We start from the raw sequence: 16,092 nt of genomic DNA, 5'->3' as shown, positions 1-16,092 counted from the left end.
GATGGAGATGTAAAGTGATGTGACGTCCATGTTAAGGATGAGACAATGGGAGCCGAGTGACAATAAACCAAACTGAAACTGTTGAAGGGCATGTGAGGTGTCTCGGATGTAGGTTGGAAGGTACTGGGCAAGAGAATGGGATGAAAATCTTTAGATCATGGAGACATAAGAGACTACTGGAGGAACTCGGTGATTCAAGTAGCATATGTGGAAGGAAATGAACAGACAATGTTTTAGGTCAAGAGTCTTCAGACTGATGGAATAGAGGAGGTATAGGTGAGCAGAAAGAGGCATGGGGAAGGGGTGCTGTGAGAGCTATTGATGGGCTGATCTGTGTGAAGAGGGGTTTGCATCATTATGACTAGCTTATTTTTGAACACTGATCACAGAAATCAGAAGAATTACCCTCTTGTTATAAAATTTAAACTGAAATATGACCACCCCCATCTAATGTCCACTTTTGTTCAGTGCAGTTGGTGCACAAACAAACTTTCTTCATCTTTAAGTTTGAACTGCCCTCAAGTATTGGAATTATGGCATACTGCTCACGAACGGGAAATTTACAATGAACTTGTGCAGAAATGAGTATGATTACTAAGGTCAGGGGTGAGATACATTGCAAAAGCAGTCTGTTTCTCATGAGTGTATGGCAAATTTACCACAGGCAATTATGTACTTCTTCTAAAGGATTTGAAGGACAATTACATCCTACTTATTACTGTGGAGAAAGTGAGAGGTCAGTTCTACATCACAGTAAGGGTCTGTTTATCTCTCTGAGTTCGTCAATTTTCAGGGTGAAATCCCTCAACTGCAATTGGAAAGAATGTCTTGACAGAATCTTTGACAAGCACAATCACTGTCTTCCAGCCATCACAACTGGCTCAAGTAACTGCACAATTGGTGCAATGATTTCAAACATACAAAATTGCACATTCTAATTCTTCAGCACCAGTAATAGTATCCTGAAACTGTACCTCACAACTATAAGGAAAAAATAAGGCAATTGGTAACTTTAATGGAATTATTGGGGTGTGGGAAGTTTAATGTACAGTGCCCTCCATAATGTTTGGGACAAAGACCCATCATTTATTTATTTGCCCCTGCACTCCACAATTTGAGATTTGTAATAGAAAAAAAATCACATGTGGTTAAAGTGCACATTGTCAGATTTTAATAAAGGCCATTTTTATACATTTTGGTTTCACCATGTAGAAATTATAGCTGTGTTTCTATTACAAATCTCAAATTGTGGAGTACAGAATGAATAAATGATGGGTCTTTGTCCCAAACATTATGGAGGGCGCTGTAAGTTGGCTGGGGAAAGTAACATTCTTGTAAATAATGTTTAGTCTCATCATGTCTCAGCAGTCTCAATAAAATTTGGATTTGTATGGTTTCGAGAGGTAGCCTTGTAATACAGCCAAACCTTAATCATAGTCTCATGAAAGGTTTTAATTTCAAGCTTTTTGCAATGATCTACTATCCGTACAACATTTAATATCTAAACAAGCTCCTGAATCGCGACCCAGAGGGCTGTGATCCAAATGCTGTTAAATAAGTTTAGTACAGAAAGGTACTTGATGGCCAGCATGGACATGGCAGGCAGAGGGCCACTGTGCTGTATTATACCCAGCAGTGTGACACTGCAATCGAAGCTCACTCACCAGTGACAAATTACAGTTCAAACCCCCTCATCACTTTCATGCCTGCTGCAGGTATTTTTTATTTTATCAAAAATAAATCCTGGGTTTATCTAAATTGCCAGTACCTGTATGAGAATGTGTAGGAAGGAGCTGCAGATGCTGGTTTAAACCGAAGATAAGACACAAAATGTTGGTGTAACTCAGCAGGACAGGCAGCATCTCTGGAGAGAAGGAAGGGATGACGTTTCGGGTCGAGGAAAAAGTGTCTGGATTTTTGGCCAGTTGCATAACTTGTGAAGCATTATCAGTCGTTTATTTCCACCTCACACTACATCATGTCCCTCTTATCCTTTCTCCCTCATTCACTTGTCTAGTTTCATGCATCTGCATTCATTGCCATAATTATCTCTGATGTTGCAGCTTTTTCCTATTGTACTTTGGCTCAGAAAGAATTACCTACCACAGCTTGATCACCACAACCCCCCCCCCCCCCCTCCATATCATTGATTATGGGCATCACCCGCAAGGTATAGCCTGCCAGTCAAGTTTACTAAACTAAGCAAGTAGGTAGACACAAAATGCTAGAGTAAGTCAGCGGGTCTGGCAGCATCTTGGGAGAGAAGGAATGGGTGATGTTTCGGGTCGAGACCCTTCTCTGCAGTTATTTTCTTACTGAGCTAAGCAGGTAAATAAACTCTGAACAGAATGTACAGAGGGAATACTCCTTTCTCCTTTATAATAAACCACATTTTTGTCTTGCAGGATTATCTACCATCACATTCCCTCTGCCACTTTCTTAACCCTGATAACCAATACAGCTCCTAATTAATTGCATTGTAAATATCCGAGAACACAGATACATTAAAAAGTTAATTGTAAGTTTATCCTCAATTGGTGGTGCAAAATGAAGTTAATGTAACTGAATTTTGAAAACTGTGTAGGATACAATGTTTTTAAGAAGCATTGAACATAGAACAGTACAGCATGCCACATTGTTTGTGCTAAATATGATGCCAGGCCAAACTATGTGACATAGGGGTTATTTCATACCAAAATGAGTCAGATGTTGCTTTTAATATAAAGGGAAATCACTTGCACCTCATCTTTGCAATATACTTGAGGCCCAATGTGCATAATGCCAATTGAAGTTTGTAATTTGGGGGGTTTTCTGTGTTAATATATTCAAATATATTTTGGGTTATTAAAAAACAAAGACAAAATGAACATCCCAATAGAGAATTTAACAAATTAAAAATCTGGAATATTTGTCTTCTGGAAACTGGAAATAATGCAGAAAGTGATAAATATAGCCAGGTTAAAGCTATACAACTTAAACAGAGCCTATGGCCCATCAAATCTGTGCCAACATCCAATGCTCCTCTCACTTTTTCAACTCCCCTCCCCCAGATTTTATAATTTATCCACACATTTGAGGTAATTTACAATTAACTTACTGACCTGAATGTCTTTCGGAATGTAGGCAGAAACAATTGCACTCAAAAGGAAATGTGCAGAATCACAGAGAATTAGTATTAAACTATTGTGAGGCAGCAGAATTATTGGCAATGCCACTGTGCTACCCAGAAGGTAAAGAAATTCCATTATGGAAATGACATATAATCCAGTCGCTCATCTATATACTAAAACTCTCGTTTGTTTGTTCCTGAACTACAGCCAAAACGGTACACAATAGCATGACAATTTTAGGCCCACCTTAATCACCGTCGTCCCTTTGGTGCTAATGGAAGAAGTTTCATTGAAATTGCTGTTATATTTTTAAAGTTATTCACATTTAAAAGTTTAAATCTATCTCTGAGGGAGGGAGGGAGGTAGGGGGTGGAGGAAGGTTAAGGGGGGGGGGGGTTCAGGGGGATGGAGTGGGAGAGTGAGGGGGGAGGGTAGGGGGGAGAGGGAGGGATGGGGGAGGGGAGGGTGGGGAGAGGGTGCTGCACCAATGCAGGAGGGGTTTGGGCCCAACGTGTCCACTTGGTCTAGTCTTTCATAATATTATCCATCTGCTGTTGGTACCATTATCTTGATTCCTTTCAACTGCTTACTCAACTATTCTAATAATTTTCTGGGTTACTTTCCACCCAAAGATATCATTCATCTCATCCAAAACTCTTCAGCCTACACCCGTTGTCACAAAATCTAGGTGCTCATTGATTGCTTCCAGGTTTGATGAACACTGGGGTCAACATTTTAAAATTAAAGTTTAAGTCCTTCCATAGTCTCATCCCTTCAGTCCTTAAACACACTGAACAATGCTTTCCTTTTAATTCTTTCCTCCTGCAGATTTCCCCTTAAGCATTCTAAAGTTTGTTCCCTCTGTAAATGTGGTCATTCTACTATCTCCACCAAAAACCACACTCCATTCCATAGCTGGCTTCTTACAAATGCAGGAGATACAGCACCTGTCCTTTGATAACCTTCTCCCTAATGGCAAATGTCCCAAATGCTCTTTCCACGTGAAGTAGTCATTTGTGCCTTTGTTAATTCAATACCTTTTATTCACAGGTCATGATACAGTGTCCTCGCTATTGGTGAAACAAATGTGTAAAACTGCATTGTTTCATCCGCAGGTATGGCCCTGAGCTTCTCGCCACTAACACTTCAACTCTTTGTCCTGTTCCCAGCAAGTCCGAGACTTCCTCAACTATTGCAATGAATCTTAAATACAAACTTGTGAAACAGCATATCTTTATAAAATGTTTTTTCAGGACTCAACAATGACTTCAACGATCTCAGAAATTGAGCAGTATTCAAGGCATTTCCTCTGGTAACTGCAGATATCAACTCCTCTGAACCCAACTTGTTTCTTTCCCCATTTGTCCTTTGTTGTGTTGCACTATTATCACTGTTCATCATTTAATCTCTCCTGCCCTCCACTTTCTGTTCTCTCCTTATCTCAAACACCAGCACCTGCAGGATTTTTGTTGAATTCTCTTCTAGTATTTTTACCAGGTTAAATAGGTAAAGTTTGCATTTGTCTTTCTTGTTTCGGGCAATGATGTTGAAACCTGTAGAAGTAAAGTTTAGAAGGAAGACACTCTAAAACATGATTGAATAAATTTATTGCTTCGCTCATGTACATAATCAGTTACATTTAACCTGGACTGATCTGTCAGTAGAATACTGCTGTTTATAAAGGAAACAATACATTGCAGGGCCAATAAACAGATACAAATTTGAAAATAAAACAAATTGAACATTAAATTTCATTTTTTTAAAATGTACAATTTCACTAATTGTAGCTGAATTTAAATTCAGTAAATATGAAATGACAGAACTGTTGTACTTTCATTGTTTGACAGATATTACCAGGGACAGTTTTTACTGATCCACAACGTGTTTACTTGGAACCATGTTTTCTCACCTGAAATCCTCGTGAAGCTGATTACTCAAATACATTTTTGTTTTGGAAATGATCATAGGAAATTGTTATTCTGGAGAAACAGAAGATCTGGCCAAAACTGAATAAGACATTTGAGCCTTCCAATTTATTATGTTTCAAGTTGTACTTTGCTAGAAATGTCAGCTTTGAAATATACACCACTGGGGCACCTTGCAGTTAAAGGCAAGTAACCTTCTAAATTGCTTTTCATAAGTGGGCCAATTCCACTGTAGTTTTGGACCATTGTTTTTCAACTGTTTCCTGGTGGTTTGCCTTGCATTTATCAAAACACGATTTCATATTGAAGATGCCACCACATTTTTAAAAAACTTGCGTTGGGGAAAACATAATTATCAAAATATCACCATTATGCAATATTTGTATAATGCATGCATGTTTTAAGTAAAAGTTATTATTTCCAATATAGCAGTGCAAGTTTGCCAACTAGTTACCTACAAAAAAAATTATACAAAGTTAAGCTATTCGCCAACCATAAAATTCTAAGATAATATTAAATTCCAAGTAGTAATTTTGAATTCCACTTTGGAACAAACACTTTAAAATTATTACTATTCGTCATACCCAATTTTGTTTTATTCCCGCCCACAACCCCCAGCCCACTCCCACTAAAGCCTGCATACTAATCTTCAAACGAGTGTACAGAAGAACAGGTTGGTAGTTCTGGTTACTGCATATATGATCCTGCAACCTGTTCAGTACATTTAGTCAACCAAAATCTCCCTATTGTCCTTTCCTTCATACAGGCTTCTCTGCTGAGATTCATAGCTTAATTTGCAGAACTCTGAGATGAAAAGACAATGAAGGAGAGAGACAGCAAATAAATCTACTGGTAGCATTTCATCACTTGTTATTACTTAGATTATCTTTTACAAAAATCATTACAAAATAGCACAGAAAGCTGCACTCGCACTCCAACCCATTGATTTTAGGGACAGAAAAAAACTTGAGCTCTAATTTGGGTATAACTGACCAGAAGCTATTTACACAAACCTTCACAGAAGGGGCTGAAGATTTAACTTTGAACAAATGGCTAACTTTCAGACCTTCCTGTGAATATTGTTTGCTATTTAAAACTATCATTATTTATCCACAAAGTTCTTGCTTTGATAATAGAAGAGAGAAAGAGGGCAGTGGATATTGGTCCCCACAACAAACTCCAGTTGTGTTGCGGCTGCTATGCCACATTGTAGGGAGAGTCGCTGTCCGACTTAATCTTGAAATAAGCTTCTGGTCATGCTATTACCAACACCAGTTACTCCCAAGATAGACACACAAAGTTGAACTGTATCTCAGTGGGTCAGACAACATCTCTGGAGAAAAGGAATAGGTGACATTTCGGGTCGAGACCCTTCTTCACATCCCCACCTCTCTTATCCAAAGCTCTGCTGCAGCTTGGCTACTGAAAACTAACTTCAATCTTGAATTTGATTTGTCTACTCCTAACTGCTCTAAGGCTTTGGCTATGATTCGATCCTCTATCCATCATGAACTAATACCCATTCAAATTTTTGCTGCATTTATCTCGCTCCCCTCACAAGCTGACCTCCATTAGGTTCTCCTTTGCCAGCACCTTGATTTTAAAATGCCATTCTTGTTCAAACCCCTGCACAGCCCTTCTCATCCTTAAATCTCCAACCTCTTCCCCTGATGAGATCTCCAGATTTCGAGTTTTGACCACTTTTCCCTAAATTTAATTGTAGCTTCATTTGTTCGGTAACTCTGAGTAGCACCTTTGGACTTTTGCTTCACTAAAGGTACAACAAAGGCCAGTTCTTGCTGCTGTTTCAAACAATTTGCTTCATTACATTCTTTGAAATCTAAGCTGTATTAAGACGTCTCATTGGTGTTATTTGTATTGGATAGTAATTGGGGAAAAAAGTACATGTAAATAGAGGTTGGCTATTTATATAAAAATGACAAACTGAAGTTGTTTTCTCTATGCTAGAGGAAAGTCAATAAAAGCAAGATAATTGAAAAATTAACATTTTAAATTGATGCATTATTTTGTTGACTGCTTTACTAATCATGTAGATTAATATAGTCTTGTTTGTCCTGAAACTCTATTTCTGCTATTGAGAAGAAATCTTAGAAACATGATGCCGTTGTTATGTTACAAAAATTCTGAACAGTTTAGATATTAATTCACAGCATTCTTGTAACTTTTAAATATGGTCATATCAGTATCAATTAAATACCTGAAAATGATTACAAACTGTCCTCAAACAATTCATGCTGGCGAGCAGACAAATCTGATGCTGATCATTTTAGTGTTAACTCACCTCATCTTTTACCAAGGATCATTGATCATTCTTCTCATTAGCACTGGAAGCTTTGGTCTTATTCCCCCCAAAAGTGTGAATATGAAGGGCATTGGTTACTAATCTCACCAAAGACCATTATGTGTCTGAAGCAAAAAACAAACTACTCGAGGAACTCAGCGGGTCAGGAAGAAACTGTGAAGCCAAAGGGATGGTCAATATTTCAGGTCAACACCCTGCCTCAGACTGTGTGTGTTGGGGGAAGTATGAAGAGGTGAGGTGAGACCAGGGCTGATGGGGGGCTATATGGAATCGGGTGAGGTGGGATGGGGCACAGGGGTTAGAGACAGAAGCCGGTGGCCTCCATCTTCCTCCATCTCATCAGCTACCAGCCCCTATCTCACTCACCCCCTTTTACCTCTTCATACTGGCTATCTTCCCACTAGACTCTCAGTCCTGATGCAGGGTTTCAACCCAAAATGTTGACCATCCCTTTGCCTTCACAGATGCTGCTTGAGTTGCTGAGTTGCTTCACCAGTTAGTTTTTTGCTCTGGATTCCAGCTCCTGCAGTCTCTCCTGTGTCACAATGAAGCTGCATTGTTCCATTCTGAACAGAAGTCTGGAGAGCAAAGGCTTCCTACATATCAGGCATCAAATTGTACAGAATCATCTTGGAAATCTCCAAGTTGCAATAATCTTACACCCCTCAAGAGTTGGAGGACAAGAAGTGATAAAAATGTACTTCTATTGTGAGTGAGAAAATGTAACATTGCTAATGTGGAGGCCTGTTAGTAACTTGCTGCGGGGACATCTAACAATGCCTCCTGCATTCATGGTACTTGGACACCTGCACCACATATTTCAGATGGCAATGTTGAAGAATATTATCTCTTATCTAAGATTTCTCCAGATAATTTACCACTTGCATCCCCACTACCACCCCCAACATTTGTATCTTTTTATTAACAACAAAGTGCTGGAGTAACTCAGCAGGTCGGGCAGCATCTCTGGAGAACATGGATAGGTGATGTTTTGTGTTGGGATTCTTCTTCAGGCTGAAATAGTTGTCTGAAGAAGAATCTGGACCCGAAACATCACCCGTGTTCTCCAGAGATGCTGCCTGACCCCCTAAGTTACACCAGCACTTTGTGTCCTTTTTGTAAACCAGCACCTGCAGTTCCTTGTGTCTACACTATAATGTGAATATCCAGTGTTTTTATAATAGTTAGTAGTCTTCAAGGAAAATACTTGCAATGGCCGTACATATTTCTCTTTGACTCCTCAAAGCAGACTCCAGAAGATACATTTTTCAACAGTCTGGAATTAGTCTGAAGGGCTGGCAACCCTTCTTCAAAGTCAAAACAGTTAAACTTCTCCAACTGCAGCAAGAGCTTGTAAAATTAGTCTGATCAATGTTTGAATATTACTGATGGCTGGGAATTGAATGTGACCTAGTGCGAGTGTTCGTATTCAAAACAGGGAGACTGCCAGATATGGGCATGACAGAATTTCAATTCTTTAAGAGCTGTTATTTTTCAGTATAAACATTTTTAAAAATCTGTTTGTAATACTGATATAAGCAGATATGGTTGAAACACTCTATTTTTCTGATGGGAAGTTAAATCTTATCCCTAATAATCAAAATTTCTCACAATTATCTAAGATTGATAATTGATTAGTGCGATAACATTCCTTGTAAATAAATGCTTTCTCGTACAGCTGTGCCTTTCAGTGACAGCTGACCCAGGCATTGAAGAATTAGGTGCTCCTTCCTATTGTCTCAACCATGTAGAACCTGTCACTATTGTATAAGGTATCACCAATGACCGAACAATCCCATATAAATTAAATGATGCCAGCAATATAGATCTCTCGGCAATGAAATTAAGTAGTGCAAAACTAAACTTTCCAAAACAAGTTTTAAATTAGCTTTATACTCTTTGTAAAGTACATAGTGAAAGCTGCAACTTGTGGAATCAACAAGCTTTCTGATGACCCGGAAAAAAAATGCTGATGTCGTGAGCTGTTGCTACTACAGGTATTTGGATCTTATGCCAACATATGAGGTGTCCATTCAAGGTAATCTATATTCTTCAGTGACAGATCTAGTTCCAAACCAGATTCTGAAATTGAAAACTTACTTGAAACTCAAAGCATCAGAATTAGATGCTGCTGCCTCTCTATCCGTTCAAACCCCAATAGTTTCAATCCACCGAAATATAAACCATGCCATTAGCACATACTTGTATGGTTTATGTAACAAAACTAAACTGTACAAAACTCTGACACTGTGCTGAGTTAATCAGCTTAAACTCACTAAATCCCCTGATTGACATTATTAATTTACAAAAGTGTTCTAGTCTGCTTATGTTATACTATCATGTATAATAATGCACATTAAGCTTTTGTTAAACAGGCTCTAAATGACTAGACAAGGTTTATCAGTCTAAATCATTGATAATCAATTTGATATGCAGGGACATAAATTGGCAATAATGAACAATACTGATCAAAGTCATTTTATTCTTGGTTAGTATAAATAACAAGGAGTGGAACCCAACAATTCCATTTCATCTGAAGTGAAATCCTGTAATTGGCAACAAGAGTGGGCAAATTGGAAATATATCTGGGTTTATTTGTGCAAAGTAACATTTATGATGTTAGCATTTGGAAAGATTAGTTTAGCACAATAGATTTGCGAAGTTTGCCTCAACATCCTCTGAAAAGTGAAAATAAAAAAAACTGCAGAAGCTGAAAATACAAAATAAAAACACAAAACACTTTAAACGCTCAACAGATCAGGCTGAATCTGCAGGAGAAACAAAGATCAAGTTTCAGGTTGAGACTGTCAGGACTGTGAAGGAACCAAAGGGAAGTTCTTAAGCTATTGGGAGGATGGGGGAAAGGGAATGTTTCTGATGGGGTAAAACCAGGGTGACCATGGGGATAAGCTGTAAACATGGTCATCCGAGCAATGAGCTAATGGGAGCTGTTTGGGAATGAGAAAAATAGACAAAATAATTTAGTTGGAAAATGCAGAGCAGGAGGACATGCCCAGCAGGTCAAGCAAAGCATGTCCACCAGTCCAAGAAGAAAAAACAGGGGTAAAATTACAGTAAGCAAGCTAAGCTAATATTAACAGACAACTTATATAAACAGAAATCAAGTACCCTGAAGTTATAGAATTCATTTGTAAGCCCAAAAAGGTTGTAAGAAATGATGGAAGATGAGGTGCTGTTCCTCAAGTTTGCAGCCTTCTATATTTTCTTCCTCTGGGAGTGGAGGATATGCCCAGCCTGACCAGCCAGAAACATCTTCTTGCCCTACATTCTCTTATCTACACTCTTTTGTTTATGTTCTCAGCCCCAAACTGTTCCCATTAACTCTTTGACCAGATAACGTTGGCCACTCTGGTTTTACTGTATCAGAGTCATCCCTCTCCCCCCACCCTCACTAGAGGTTAACAACCTTCTTTTGTCTCCTTCTCAGTTCTAGTGAGGGAATCTTCAACCTGAAACATTAGTTGTTTATCTTTCCATAAATGAGGCCTGGCCTGCTAAGAATTTCCAGTGAATTCTGTTTTTATCCTCTGACAATTAAGAGACAATCAATCCTCTGACTGTACAGAGAGCAGGAAGAACGTTGAATACTGCCTGTCTAGGCCAAATATTTTGATATCTGCGTTAAAATGGAGCCCATTTACATAGAAAGATCATTTTAGTATTTAAATAAAATTGTCACACTAGTTGAATATTTACTGCACTTAAGATGTAACTCTGGAAGACTGCCAAGCCAGGAAATCATTTCTCATTTACAGAGAAAACAAATGAAAGTTTACATCCATTTAGTCACTTAATTCAAAATAATTTAAATTATCATGATCACAGTACCAGCATGGTTGATATCAGCAGGGAAATTTTTCTTGTCTTCGTTGATAAAGCCATTTTGAAATTGTAATTTTAAACATTTTTCATATTGGCAAGTTAGCCTGGGAACTTTCAACCAGATGTTCTGTTATAAATTTACTTGTTACAGCATATTTTTAGTTTCTGCCATCTCGCTGTAGAACCACAATGGATGACTGAGTGTAAGACCATCAACGGCAAGGAAGGGTAACAATAGGTCAAAATGTTACTGGTCCCAATACCAGTTGTTCGGCAAAGTAATTTATGATGTGAATTCCCTCTGCTGTGGATTAGCGTAATGATTATTACAGAGTACTTGAGAGTGAATGTCAGAGGAACCAGTGTGACTAGGCACCTAGGATTCATCAGCACTGGAACAGATATGTTGGGTTTTATTCTGCAAGATATGCTTGCAACAAATTGTTAGTTTAAACGTTGGTGTCTTGAGAGCAGTGACAGACTAATGATGAATTCCTTTTCTCCTGAAGCATTGATTTCCTACTCTAAAACTGATTTAGTGATAACTTTGAAATACAAATTATGTGATCAATTACCATTTCACAGGGCAGCAGTGAGAACTATTTCCATCTTAATGCAGCGGCGCTTAACAGTTTGATTTCTGGAGGTTGAATAATTTTGTAATGGCTATAAGCCCAGAATGACAAAAGTTTTGTATGCAGATATGAGATTTTGAAAAAAACAGTTGAAATAAATATTAAAAAGCTTGATGCTAGACAAGTTTCAAAATACAGAAAATGAAGATACAAATTTTGAAATATAAAATCAAATGACATTGTGCTTCCTTTTCAGCTGTTTGTGTTCTGATAACTTAACATCTTAACAACAACAATAATCACCAACATATTGCCACACTCAAGGCAGCTCCATGTTTTGTGCGTTTGCAGATTACATTATCAGTGTAAGGTACAAAGTGATCACAAAACTCAGAGCTGTTTAACTCAATTTTTATACACTTTCAAATTTCAAGATCTCTTCAAATTCATGTGAAATTTGTTAAGCAGATACAAGAATGGCATGAAACCACTGAGAAAGGTCAGTTCACACAACAAAGGACTTACTTGCAGTAAACAATATAGAGAATAACCTGGAAATATGACCAGTGTGCCAATTTCTGTGTGACAAAAATCTAGGAAAATGTTTACATTTTTAGAATATACTTACTCCACAAAATTGTGTTACTTTGTTGGGTTTGTTCTGGATTAGAGATTTTCTGTAGAAATATTTGTTTCCACTTTAGGCCACTCATTTAAAAAAATTGTGGTTCCTGAAGAAGGTTGAATCTTCCACAGTTGTGACACAGCAATTTAATCACATTGAATCAATACAATAATATAGCCATTCTAAATATTACACACATTCCTTAACAAATCCATAATAAATTCAACCAGACAGGTATGTGTGTGGACTGATGGAAGAGTGGGCACTGAGAAAATTAGCACAATGTTGGCAAAAATATCTTCCAAATGACTTTGAAATACCTTGGTGACAATGAGTAGTAATGAAAGGTAAGAGAGGTAGCATTTGGAATAACTACGGGCAGGGTTACAATAGTGAATTAATTACATTTCATTTTGTTGGCGGTTTTATTTTCAATTCGACCAAGTAAGCAAAAAAACATCACCTATTTAAATAATTGTCAGACTGGAGTGAATCTGGTGCAGGTTGACTAATGTTCAAGAATAGTATTTGAAAGAATAATCTTGCAATTATTTTTTCCCATATTTGAATCTCATGGCTGACAAACACTTTAGTGGGACACAGACAATTTAATGCGTCTGTCATTAACGGCATCCTTCAGTGCATTGTTTCATAATCATCACACCATTTTTCTGCATAATATGTAGAAAAATGGGAGAAAGCAGGAGTCTGACACCTGCTGAGAAGGTGCATTTATGTGCAACCAAAAATAAATTGGATAATGGAGTGTAGTGGGTTCAAGCAATATGTATGTCTTTCAAATGGAGTGTGAGCTTTTCCAAACTAGTTATTGTAAACTGCTATCCAAGTTAATTTCCATTCAAATCCCATGTGAGCGAGTATCAATTACATGTCAAACCTGGCAAGGCAAATCAACAAGCTGGAAACATGAACCTTTAATGTGTTTAACAGAATATTTCTAAAACATTTGTCATATTAGTACCAGAGCAAACTATGATTTCTATTTGGCATTTGCCCAGAACCTACTCCACGTTACTGTGATTCATTCAATTAACGATAAGAAAAAGAAGCATTTTAAAAGTACAAGTCTTTGAGGAAAATGAAAAACGGTCATTTTCTGCTATAAACGAGCTGAAGGGGATGCTGGTCAATGTTTGTTGATTGGTAGTGAGATAACACCATCTCATTTAGTCTGCATGCTGTTCCTGTGATAAATGTATGTCCAGCAACCTCTGAATGGTGGTTGTTGATGATGGCATGACAAGAACCAGCAACACCACAATTAAAATCAATAATACTGTGGCACAAGGCAAGCACGTGGAACAGTTGTCTCTATGACTTTTCCTTTGTTCTAACATGATCTGCTTGTTTGTTACACCAAAAAAGTTACACCAAGCACATTGTGCACTTGCTGAAGGTTTGATTATGTTTCACGTTTATGGGTCCAGTTATTGAAGCCACTCGGCCACTCGTAGGACTACTGTCTTCCGATCATTGCACACACTGGTGATAGCAGCACTTAACAGCACTGACACAGCAAAGTGTTACTATATCTTCTGCTCTTGAAATTGAAAGGCTGATCGTACTTCAATTTCACAGCATCTGTTCTGCACTGACAAATATTTCATCCAGATAAAAGTCCTTTTTAAAAAAAAAAATCCTCTACCTCCAAAAATGAATAGCAGCAATTAATCGACAGTCTGGGACGGAACCATCAGTCTCATGGGTTTTGGGCAGATGAGAGGAAATATTAAATTAAAATGTAACACAATGTAAAAGTGTTTGTCTACGCAACTTCTGAAAATCTTTACATTCAAGCTATAAAAAGAGAAATACCTCAACAATCCTGTTGCATTTCTTTCTCCAGAGGTAATTATGGCACGATTATCAGTTTCTTTCTTTTCTCATTGCACACTTAGGTGGAGCAATAAATTGTATCTATACAAAATTCCAGCCCCGCCCCCCCTCCAATCCTCAATATAGTGTTGATGCAAAATGACAGGTTTTATTTAGAGATGTGCAGACTCCCCTGTAGTTTGGTATAGCTTTATCCTCATACTCAGCTGAATTTCTGCAGAGTCCACAGGACATTCTTCTTTATGCTTGCCTTTTCTTCCCCAATTTCATTTTGGGATAGAAATAACATCATCTCAGATCCCAGCTGTCAAATCTGTGATCACTTGTCCTTTCACCAATTTCCTAAGGAATTCTTTTTCTTTTCCAATATTATGAGTCCAAGACTGAAAAGAAATTAAATAAATATTAACAGTTAATTTCAATTGAGGTTACAAGTACTTCAACCATGTTTCTTGCAGCTTAGTCAAATTCTGATACAGTTATCATTCCAGAATCCAACCGATTAAGTTGGCACCATAGTTTTCTAGTATTTGCATCTTTATTCAAAAGCTCAATTCATCTTTTATTGAATATAATAATCATAAAATGGAAACTGTAGATCATAAGGTCATAAGGGATAGGAATAGAATTAGGCCAATCAGCCCATCAAGTCTACCCCACCATTCAATCATGGCTGATCTATCTCTCCCTCAGTCGGTCAGTGAACAGTCAGTTGAGATGAACTGTTTCCAGGTAAAGTTAACATCGTTTTTACTATTGTTATCCTGTTTGGCATTAAAATATGGAAACATCAGAAACTGTCTTGTGGAAAAATAGGAACAGTTTGAAGAAGGGTCCTGATCCAAAATGTCATCTATCCATGCCTCCTGACCCGCCGAGTTACTCCAGCAGCGTGTGTATTAAAATACGGAATATAATTTCAAATCATTGCATCTTTATTATGTATTTTTCAGATAACTTAAATACTTAAGTTATATACTTACAGTGTAATGAAATTGAATTTCCAGAAACTTCTAAAACATTTCCAGTTAGTTTCAATGGAAACTCCAAAACAACTTGCACTTAGACAATAATTATATTGTAGTGTAACACCCTAAAGTGCTTTGCAGTAGGAGCCACAACTCACAAAGAAACGTTGGATTAGATAACACCGGTTTATGGTAGATATAATGGTAAGAGACATATAGACATATGTACATGCAATTTGTTATAATTGATAGTTTGATATGGATCATCAAACATCATAATTACATATTTCTTTTCCTTTCTCAATCTTATTTCAGTATTTTGAAACAAACTATAGAAGCACACCAGTCTCAGTAAAAAAAAATCTCTTGGCATGTGGGACTTTTGAGGTACTTATCCACTTGGCCATCTGGGAGTACAGAAAGCTTGAGACATATTCCATTATACAAGAAATAAGTTAATCTGTTGATCCCGTGGCCTGCGTTTCCCATGATAATACCCTTGAATTGTGCAACTAATCTGGAACATAAAAAGCTAGTACATTATATGCCCCTCTAAACAAAATACCTTTAAACCATATTTATTATAACAATAAAGACTCCCAATTCCAGGTGAATAACTGGAGGACTAGAAACTTCACGATTTTAAAAACTCCCATGATAATCATTATAAAATCCACCTGATAGATTGTCAGCTTCTCAACATTAAATCAGAGCTGCAAAATCCAACCAAAATATATCCCTGGTTGGTAGTAGTAAACATTTTGTGTTGTAGCATCAGCATAGTTTTACTTGGTCTAAAATTTATTCCATTCACTTTAAGAGGCAGAGTACAACACATTCACACAATATTGTGTATACATTACCAC

The 16,092-nt window shown here is 37.5% G+C and overlaps 1 protein-coding gene across 7 annotated transcripts in view; it reads right to left on the bottom strand.

Moving 5' to 3' along the window:
- Window positions 1-4,724: 4,724 nt before the first annotated feature.
- Window positions 4,725-16,092, bottom strand: part of st3gal3a (ST3 beta-galactoside alpha-2,3-sialyltransferase 3a) — a 350,137-nt gene continuing 338,769 nt past the window's right edge. For all 7 annotated transcript variants that reach the window (XM_078408347.1, XM_078408350.1, XM_078408351.1 and 4 more), the window contains one exon: window positions 4,725-14,641. In XM_078408347.1, the coding sequence (XP_078264473.1) occupies window positions 14,552-14,641 (90 nt within the window). In that variant the 3' untranslated portion in view covers window positions 4,725-14,551. The remainder of the gene's footprint in view (window positions 14,642-16,092) is intronic.

Source organism: Rhinoraja longicauda, chromosome 11 (assembly GCF_053455715.1).
Source record: "Rhinoraja longicauda isolate Sanriku21f chromosome 11, sRhiLon1.1, whole genome shotgun sequence".
Classification (NCBI taxonomy): Eukaryota; Metazoa; Chordata; class Chondrichthyes; order Rajiformes; family Arhynchobatidae; genus Rhinoraja; species Rhinoraja longicauda.
The sequence above is the reverse complement of the archived record's forward strand: the minus strand, read 5'-3'. Positions and strand labels throughout refer to the sequence as shown.